Genomic DNA, 9,402 nt, shown 5'->3' on the forward strand with positions numbered 1-9,402 from the left:
CTGGAAGGCTGAGGCGGAAGGATCGCCGGAGCCCAGCAGGCCGAGGCTGCGGTGGCCGGGAGCGGCCACTGCACTCCAGTCTGGGCGACTGAGTGAGACTCTGACTCAAAAAAAAAAAAAGAATTGAAAAAAAAAAAATTACCATTTGTTACAGAAACGGAAAGTTTCCATAAGCCCTATTTTGTACTTCTGTGCTTTTCTACACAGAATTAATGTCACTCTAATATTAAAATATTATACTAATAAATTCTTTTCATTTTTTATGATTGTTGCCTAACCCTTTGAGTATCCATGCATTGTTTGGGTCCCACTTTCTATCACCTGGAAGCAGAAAGCATCAACCAATGCCCAGTAGCGTGATAATTTATCTTTCTAACAAACAGCAGGAGGACATATGTGGCAGGGTCAGTCCTCTGCCTAGCCAAACCCATCAAAGATCTCTGAATAGGACCTATCGAATAGAGAAGTTTTCTGAAATTGTCAGAGATCCAAACAAAAAAGCAATCACAGAGGGTTTTGGTTGATCATCAGAAAAAGAAATCTCAATGTGTTTACTATTTCAGAAGCATTAAATTGTAGGTTTACACAGAATCATAAATAATGATGTGTGACTGTTGAAGTCTGTTTTGCAATCCTTGGGTTTTCTAGATCACGTTAGAAACTATTTTATATGAAAACATTCCTATTTCCCTTCTCCCTGCTCCTCTATTTAAAGCTCTGCAGTGAATATAAATTTTAAAAGCCAGTACCCCCATATGGATAACACATCCCAGGAGGGTGGCAAGGCTTGTATAACAAAGCACACTTTCTCTGTAGCATGCTTCTTGGAAGCCAAGGAATCTGTGTGTTTTCCCAAGGCAGTTGCTGGAGAGGGCACTGAAACAGGAACCCCAAGGAAACAAGGGAAAACTCAGTACAGTTTGGTCCTATGAGGCTCCTTCACAATAGCCCACCATGTTCGGTTTTAACTTTTAAAGACAACCTGGCTTACTACCACTCACACATTTAGGTGAAACGAGCCAATAATAAGATGCAACTCGGCCCTGAGTTGATTAAAGTCAGTGAAATACCAGCCTGGGCAACACAATGAGATTTTGTCTCTCAAAAAAAAAAAAAATTTAGCCAGGCTTGGTGTAGTCAGGCTGTAGTTCTAGCTACTTGGGAGGTTGAGAAAAGAGGATCACTTGAGCCCAGGAGTTTGAGGTTGTGCCACTGATAAACCTCAATCATGCCACCGCCCTCCTGTCTCTGGTCTAGGGTACAGGGTGAGACCTTGATTCCCACCCCCACTTCCCCACCCCCACCAAAAAAGAGTGAAATGGAAAGGTTGTCTGCTTCAGGGATTTTATGTCAAGGTGAAGAAAAAGAGGCACAAGTTCTAAGCCCCCACAGGACTTTTGTTCAGAAGATGAACAAAGTTCCTGAAGACGCAGCACGGTACATGCACACAAGACAAAAACAACGCCCTCCTCTATATTGTGCTTTTTCTTCCAGGACTTGCACAGGGACATAGTTTTGCAGCAGGGATGCCCTTTCTGCAAAGGTAACTGAGGCTTGCTTTTTTTTCAAGTGAGAGCTGCCCCTGGGCCTGCAGTCATCTTTTCACACCCTTTTACATGGTCACCCTAGAGCGCAAAGGAATTCTTTGTGAGGCAACCGGCAGATTTTTGAGGTCCTGTCTGTGTACCGAGTACACAGAAAATGCTACTAATTGCCCCCTCCCCATACAACCACTTTCTAATCAACATCTCCCAAGCCGCCCTAAGGCGACAGTCACATGTGCAAAGTCAAGCACTGAATTCCTGCATCCAGATAACCTAATGATAGCTATGGCTATTCTTTTAATTGCCTAGAATATTGCCTCAATTGTGAACTTTTTAAAAGTGGATAGCTCACTAGAGACTTTGCTGGTGCTTAGAGACGGGCATTATTGTCATTGTCAAGGCCTTATTTTCTGAGACATCTGTGGTTTCCTGGCTGGGGGAGGGTCCAGCTGATCTTAGAATAGTCTCATGTCAATAAGAAGAAAAGGGCTGTCATGGCATCTGACTTCTAAGAAAAGACTGCTGCTAGCAACTAGGCTTGCCCCACCTCCCAGCTAAGGAACAGAGGTGAACAAGTGTTGCTCCAGGGAGGGCATGGGACCATGGCCAGAGATGGACAAGGAGAGACTTGACAAGGAATGGCCTTTCCCTGGGGCTCTCTCTCCTTCCACCTCTCTGTCCCAGCTGTAGCCTCTCATCTTCACTATCTTCTCAGGATCCACTCTTGGGCCTGACAGAGGTACTAAGTCTCAGGGACTTGCCCACCAAAGTCACACACCTTGAGGCAGAGCCAAAGGTCTGTCCCTCTGACCGTCCCCACTAATGCTCCTTCGGCAATACCATGAGGCTCCTTCTTGGTCTGCTCTCTTCATTCAACTCCGGGTGTTTTCAACTTCATGCACACAGTATTGGAGACTTCAGGGGCAGAAAAGACAGGCAAGTGCAGGGAAGCAAGGTTATCCCCTCTGGCTAGCTGACTTTGCCTTAGAATTCTTCCTCCCAGAACTTAAAATGTTAGAAGAAAGTAAAGATCCTCTTTAATCATGTATTTTGCTAAAATTGGAAAGTGTAAACACCATACTTTTAATAGAGAAATATCAAGTAGTAGGTGAAATGGATAAAAGTAGAACAGTCTAAATTTAAATCTCCTTCATTTTTCCCAATTGGCTCATTCATGATCATAAAACAATGCTTAGAGTTTATGTTCACACTGAAGCAACTGCATCAATCTCAGAACTAAAGGAAGCTTAAATGCCATCTGGCTCAAACCTCTATTTCACTAGTATTTTAGAAACAGAGAATTTTCGAACCAGAAGGCACTTAGAAATCACCTAGTCCTACTTGCTCATTTCATAATTGAGCAAAAGGAGATTTGAAGATGTTCAAATAATTTCCCAAAGTCATACAACTTAGTATCCAGGTTAATAACAGGACTCAATCTTCTAGTACCCAAGCCAATGTGACAGCCTAGAAAAATAGTAAAGTGTAGCTGAAGGACAAAGAGAGGTACATAAAGAACAATCTTCCCTTAGATGACACACATTGTGATTTTTTTTTTTTTTTTTATAAAAAGACTCATGAGCCCTAATTAGGAGAAAAATCACTCCCCACCTCCTTTTCTTCTGCAGAGAAAGAGATCAGTAGAGATGGGATAATGACAATTCTCTCTAGCTCCCAGCCCCTGTAAACAGTTTTTAGTATGCCCATAATTAAGTGAAAAGGCAAACACATCTTGCTGCATCCATAAATCAGCAAGGTTACAGTCAATGGTTTCTATGAAACAAAGTCTATACAAAACAGCCCTGAAGGCAGCATATATTATAAAAGTACCTCAGTGTTCCCTCAATTTGTTTTATAAATCGTTCTGGCTACACACGTGACTAAGACCAAGAACAGAGTCTCCTACAGCTGCTCATGATTAATATACTAGAAAAGAAAGATAAAAGATCACTCCTCAGAGATTTATATCCTGATGCCTTACCCTAATTTACAAAAGGGAGCATTAAGGTAATCCAGAAAAGAAAAAAAAAAAAAGTCCCAAACTTGCATAATGAGAAAAAAAAAATGTCACTGCACGTTGCCTGGTACAGACAACAAAGACACCCTGCAGAAATGAATGCATGGCCTCGCTGGGGGGAGTAAGTGCGGGAACACCAAGCACAGGAAGCTGACCAACACCCTTGAGCCTCAAACAAATAAAATAAACCCTTAGAATCAGACAAGGAGAACTTAGAAAGCAAGAGTATGGAAATACGAAACTGAATCAGTGGCAGTGATATTTCCATTTTCTATTTCTATTTCAGAGCTAATTCTCCCACTCATTTTTACTTTTAAAGTAAAACCTAAAATAACTTAACATCTCTTATGACCGCAACTCACCTTTGTTTTGCACATTCCTGATATGTGTTAATTTCAGTCTATAAACAGATAGCCTATCACAGGAGCCACTGAATCAACGGATCTAGATTTGGGGAAACTTGGTCTGTGCTTTTCTTGTTAAGCATCATTTACCTGCAACAGCCAATTTTCTGCTGGCTTATAAAAGCTAGCCAGCAGGCATTCTCTTCTCAGGAACAGTAAATTCAGACTATAACTACAGTAAGTCACCGTGCTGGTATAAAGACATATACACAATTTCATGTAGTCCTTCAAACACTATGGGAGAAAAATCAGTGTAACTATTTTATGATCACTGTACAGATTACAGAACGGAAATCCCAAGACGTTTAACCATTTGCCTAAGGTCATCTGTCTCGCAAGTGGTAAAACAGGAATTGGAATCTATGTCTTCAGAAGGCAGCGTCTAAAATCCTTTTACCAATTACATCTGAAGTGCTCCCCAAATGGGGAAGGTACAGGCAGTAGGACCCACCAATTCATGCAAGAAACCTCCAATACTCAGACATGCTATCTGGGCAAGCATGTGCTTTCTTTTTTTTTTTTTTAATGTGCTTTATAGTTGTGGAAAGATTTCAATCACCTATTATTAAAGAACAAATGTGACTCACACTTTGCTGTCTTCAAATCAGCAGTTAGATATAAATAAAATTTAGCAATTTTAATTGGTTTGGCCCAGACTTTTCAGATTTCCATATGGTTATTTTCCTTGTTTTATGTTAAATGTAATCGACTTAGCACTTGGTTTTTAAAGTCTTGGCAGAATGTATCAATTAAAAGCTACATAAATTAGAATTACTCAAAGCATACATTCCAAATTGAGTGATCTTAAGGACAAGATTAAAAAATGCTCTTTTCATAAATATGTTAATTTTTTTCTGTAAAGTAAACTTGCATAGTCACCCACATGACAAACTCCATGCAGTCAAAAAAGGATCTTTTCTTTGCAGTAGCAAAACTGCTAACATTCTATTTGCTTCTTCTCTGAGAGCTAGTATGCCTAAAATGGCCTTTTCTACATTGTTTGCAAGATGAACCTTTCCTGTGTCAGTACTTCTGAAACTGACTGCAGTCGTGAGAACTCTCACAAACCTTTCCAAAACTGAAATGTAAGCACAGCATTGATAAATGTAACACCGGACATGTTAAGCTGATGGAACTTTTCACCAAATCTCAGTTGGTGTTGCAAAATACGGCGCCCCCATAGTTATTTAATAAACCAGTATATCAGAGTATTATTTTTAAAATAGTTATACAATGAAACAGATGTGCTTTCCAAACCAGAGTCACAACTCCTTTTAGAAACTATAAAACCACACAATGTGGATAAAATACAAGCAAATAGAAATCTGAAAAAGCAAAAGACATTCATTTCTGTGAACCTGTGATTAAATGTATTGTCACAATTGCCCCTCATGGCTATTGCCTGCGTAATTATATTCCAAATATTCAAGTCCATCACACGTGCTAAATAAAAGAAAGAATCATTCATCAAACCCCAAGTGGTTGGTGATGGAATTTTCACACTTACTTAGCTTGATTGAAAGGCTGGAATGCCTGGTGTCTCCATGATTCTTAGAGAGTTGTGCAATTCAAATGGAAGTCTTTTTTAAATAGTTTTACTAAATTTGCTTTTTATATATTGAGTAATGAAAGAGTACAGAACCAGTTACCTTATATCAGAACTCTGGCATTGATGCCGTATTTATAAATGGCTATGTAAACTACTGAATATTAATAGATATTCTTCCCTGAAATATCACATAAGATTCATCACATAGGATAACATAAGATTCACGACAGAGACGAATCCTACTTCTAAGTGTCCAATTTCCTTTTGTAACTCTCCATCCATGCAGAGTTGCCCAGAAAATCTCTTTGCAACTTCTGGATTAGAAAATGGGGCAATACAAAAAGGATCTACTCCTCTCCTGCATCTCCACGGATTATTTTATTGACTTTGCCCCCCTTTTCAGTGACAGGAATGTGGAATTGCCAGAAGTAGCCTTAAAGGAAACCCTGAAGGTCATTCGAGCCTGGGCAATGAATGCCTTCTTTCAACAGGGGCACTGTCCTCCTTCGCCTATAAGCCCTATAACACCAGCAAGTTCCCCTAAAGGGCCTGCACTTTAACTTGGTCCGAACAGGTCACATTTCTAAAATACTTAGCTATCTCAAATGTCTCTGGTCGGCAGCACTGAGCCACTAGTGCCACAGGCACACTATTTCAGGCTAGATGGACCGCTTTCTACTTTTCAATGGAATGATTCCATGTAATCCGATTTACACAGCTGTTTAATCATAGCGAAAAAGGCGATTACAGAGCTCACATTTGTTTTGCAAAGCAAGGGTGCAAGGATCATCCATCCTATGGCCTCTCAAAGTGACTTGAGAGTACATGGCCTGGCTTTGGAGTGTTGGACATTAACTTGATCTGTCTCCTGTGCTCTTGTTTAAATAGGAAGGTTGAGGCTCTTTTCCTGAACTAGAAGGTAACGGTTTCCTCCACCCGTTTCTCACCACTACCATTCATACAAGCAGATGCTACTATGAAAAGAAATCAATTCCCCGCCTGCTTTTATTATTCCACAGAAAGCTTATACAAAATCAAGAGATTACAATAAAACTTTTCTTTTATTGCAAGAATCTTTAACATTTGCATTTCAACGGCACCCAGGTGCGCTGTTCAGAGCTTTGCCTAAAAGCTAACCTGCTTGCAAGAGAGGAGACAGGCACCCAGCTTCTTTTCTCCTAAAGTGTGCCCTGGAAACTACAAACCTTCTTTTAGCCAGGTGATGTCCCTTCCCCCAGCTTTTTTCTACACTGGTGCGAGAGGCCAGTTTCTTCCTAATGTGTACATTTCTAGGCCTAGATTTCTGCTGAAAATAAGTGGCTCATTTAATAAAGTATTTCCAGCACATTGACGCCTTCATCCTAAACGGACGATGCATACAAGCCCCCAATTTTCCTTTCCCCTCACCCCTACGACATATTTCAGGTATTGCAATATCCGCTAGAACCTCTGGGGGGTGAAAGGGCAGCCTTGCCCAACCTGCTGCAGATAACACAGAACAGTTCCTAAGGGGAGAGAAATAAGACCCTCCAGGGGTGAAAAGAGCTGTAGATGGGGGCACCGTGGCGCCCCCTTTCTAAACCACGAACCAGGCCGGGCTCGGTGGCTCCCGCCTGTGATCTAGCTAGTTGGGAGGCCGAGGCGGGAGGATCTCTTGAGGCCAGGAGTTCGACACCAGCCTAGTCAACACAGCACGAAACACATAATCAGATATTTGTTTCGAGGGGGGAAAAAATCTAGTTGTATCCCGGGGTGGTGCTTTACCCACAGCGCTTTCTGTATCATGCACAGTTTAGCAGCACTGGGAATTATCTCAGGAACTATCATGAGAGGTGCCCATTTTTCTCTTTTGTAATGGAAAAGGGGTATGCATGGTGCGTGCCCTGCGGAGGTATCCAGAGCTCTCTAGAGCTCGTCCAGAGCCGCAAACTCGTCAGATCCCGCAGAGAGCCAAGTTTCTCAGACCGCCGGGCAGGTTCCCCGCTCTGCCGAGCGCAGCAGCCCGGGAGCTCCGGGTGGGCTTCGCTCCCGCCGCTGCCGCGCACCCCTCGGGGCCGCATCAACGAATCCGAGAGCGAGGGTGGCGCGTGGGGAGCCGTTTCATAATCTCCGGGACTCCCCGGGAAACTGCTTCCCGAGCAAACGCATGCCTCCCCGCGATCACCCCTACTCCCGTAGCCTCCCAGCAGACGGGGATGGCGGTTCCTGACTGACACTTCCCAACTCGGCCGCCGCGGCTCCAAACTTGACACCGGCTCCGCACGGCTGGGGCTCGCACACACCTCCCCACCCGCCCCCTATCCCGGCAGGCACGGCCCGGCCCAGCCCGACTGCGGGGCCCAGGGCGCGCCGGCCTCCCCGGGGCTCCGGGCGCGCTTTTCTTGGAGAGCCCGCGCGCTCCGGGAGCGCCCGACTCACTTGTGTCTTCTTCATAAGGAAAGGCAGCGCTGCGATCCAGCCCGAGCAGCGGTGTGGCGACGGCGTTCAGCTGGCCTGGAGCCCCAGCATAGTGCACGAGCCGCGGCGGCAGATTGTCCACGCATTGGGCAGCCCTAGCGCAGCGCCCTCTCCACGGCCGAGCTCCCCGCGGCGCTCCCAGTCCCAGCGCGAGGCGGCGAGTGAAGCCCCGGCTGCCGCGCCGCCCGCGCTTTTATAGGCTCCCGCCTGCCCGGGACACGCCTCCTTCCCTTCCTGAGCCCGGGGCAGGCGAGATGCGGGCCGGGGCGCGCGGGGAGAGGCTGGCGCGCGGCCGGAGCGCGGCAAGGGCCACCAGAGGAGGACGGAGGAGGCCCCAGGCGCGCACCCGCGGGGGGTCGCGAAAGCGCGAGGGCGCCCAGGGCGAGGCCGAGCCACCTGCCGCCGCGGCAAGTCCCGACTCGGTCCCCAGGATCCGCCGGGGCTCACCTGGCACCGCCCGGGAACAGAACGAGCACCTCGCGCGCTGGAGGGTCCCGGAACCCCCTTGTGTACGCGGAGTCGGTGCCGGAGAGGAGTGCGCTCGGCTCCCGGGAAGGAATTCACCTCGCTCTGCCTTAGGGACGTAAAGTTTAATTGCGATCGAGATTGTTAGTCCATTGTCTTACCAGTCTATTTTTTTTTTTTTTTTTAGCAGTTACGTTAGTAATGAAGTGTATTTATCTAACATTTTAGAGACAGGGTCTCAGGCTAGAGTGCAGTGCTGTGATTATAGCCAAATGCAGTCTCAACCTTCCGGGTTCTAGCGATCCTCCTACCTCAGCCTCCTGAGTAACTGGGACGACAGAACGTGCCACCATGCCTGATTCCCCCCCCCCCCCCCCCCCCCAGATACGAGGTCTTGCTACTCTGCAGAGACTGGTTTCAAACTCCTGGCCTCAAGCAATCCTCCCGATGTAACGTCCTAAAGTGCTGGTGTGATAGGCGTGAGCCACCACACTGGGAATGGATTTTTAATCATGAAAGAACTGTGGACTTAAGGTTAAGTATTGCTAAGGAGATGCTTTATTCCGAAGGGCTTTTTGAAATTGAAGTTGAAATGGAAAGTGAAGCGATGGATGATTAAATGTGCAGATCTCCAGCACAGCAAGAGTTTTAAAACTGTGCTTTTTGGTTAGAAAGTTTTTGAAATTAGAAAGATGATGCAACAACAGTAATAGCCAACACCATTATGCAATGCGTTTTTTAATGTACCAGGAGTCATACTAAGAACTCCGCAGAGATGATCTCATTAAATTCTTTACACAAATCTATTGTACGGATCCTCTCATTTTTATTCCCATTTTACAAAGGATGAAACACAGGGTTAGAAAGGTTAATTTCTGCTGAACAACCACAGCTAGTAAACGTCAGAGATCTCAATCTAGGCCTTAAAGAAAATTAGGTTATTGATTCTCCAAAATGCTTCTGTAT

The 9,402-nt window shown here is 45.0% G+C and overlaps 1 protein-coding gene across 4 annotated transcripts in view; it reads right to left on the minus strand.

The window, feature by feature from the left end:
- The window catches only part of KITLG (KIT ligand), a 169,933-nt gene extending 161,788 nt beyond the window's left edge, over window positions 1-8,145 (minus strand). For all 4 annotated transcript variants that reach the window (XM_008062471.2, XM_021714705.1, XM_021714706.1 and 1 more), the window contains exon 1: window positions 7,933-8,145. In XM_008062471.2, the coding sequence (XP_008060662.1) occupies window positions 7,933-7,947 (15 nt within the window). In that variant the 5' untranslated portion in view covers window positions 7,948-8,145. The remainder of the gene's footprint in view (window positions 1-7,932) is intronic.
- Between the last annotated feature and the right edge of the window lie 1,257 nt (window positions 8,146-9,402).

This window comes from Carlito syrichta, unplaced genomic scaffold (genome assembly GCF_000164805.1).
Source record: "Carlito syrichta isolate Samal-C Ts95f unplaced genomic scaffold, Tarsius_syrichta-2.0.1 Scaffold305718, whole genome shotgun sequence".
Taxonomy (NCBI): domain Eukaryota; kingdom Metazoa; phylum Chordata; class Mammalia; order Primates; family Tarsiidae; genus Carlito; species Carlito syrichta.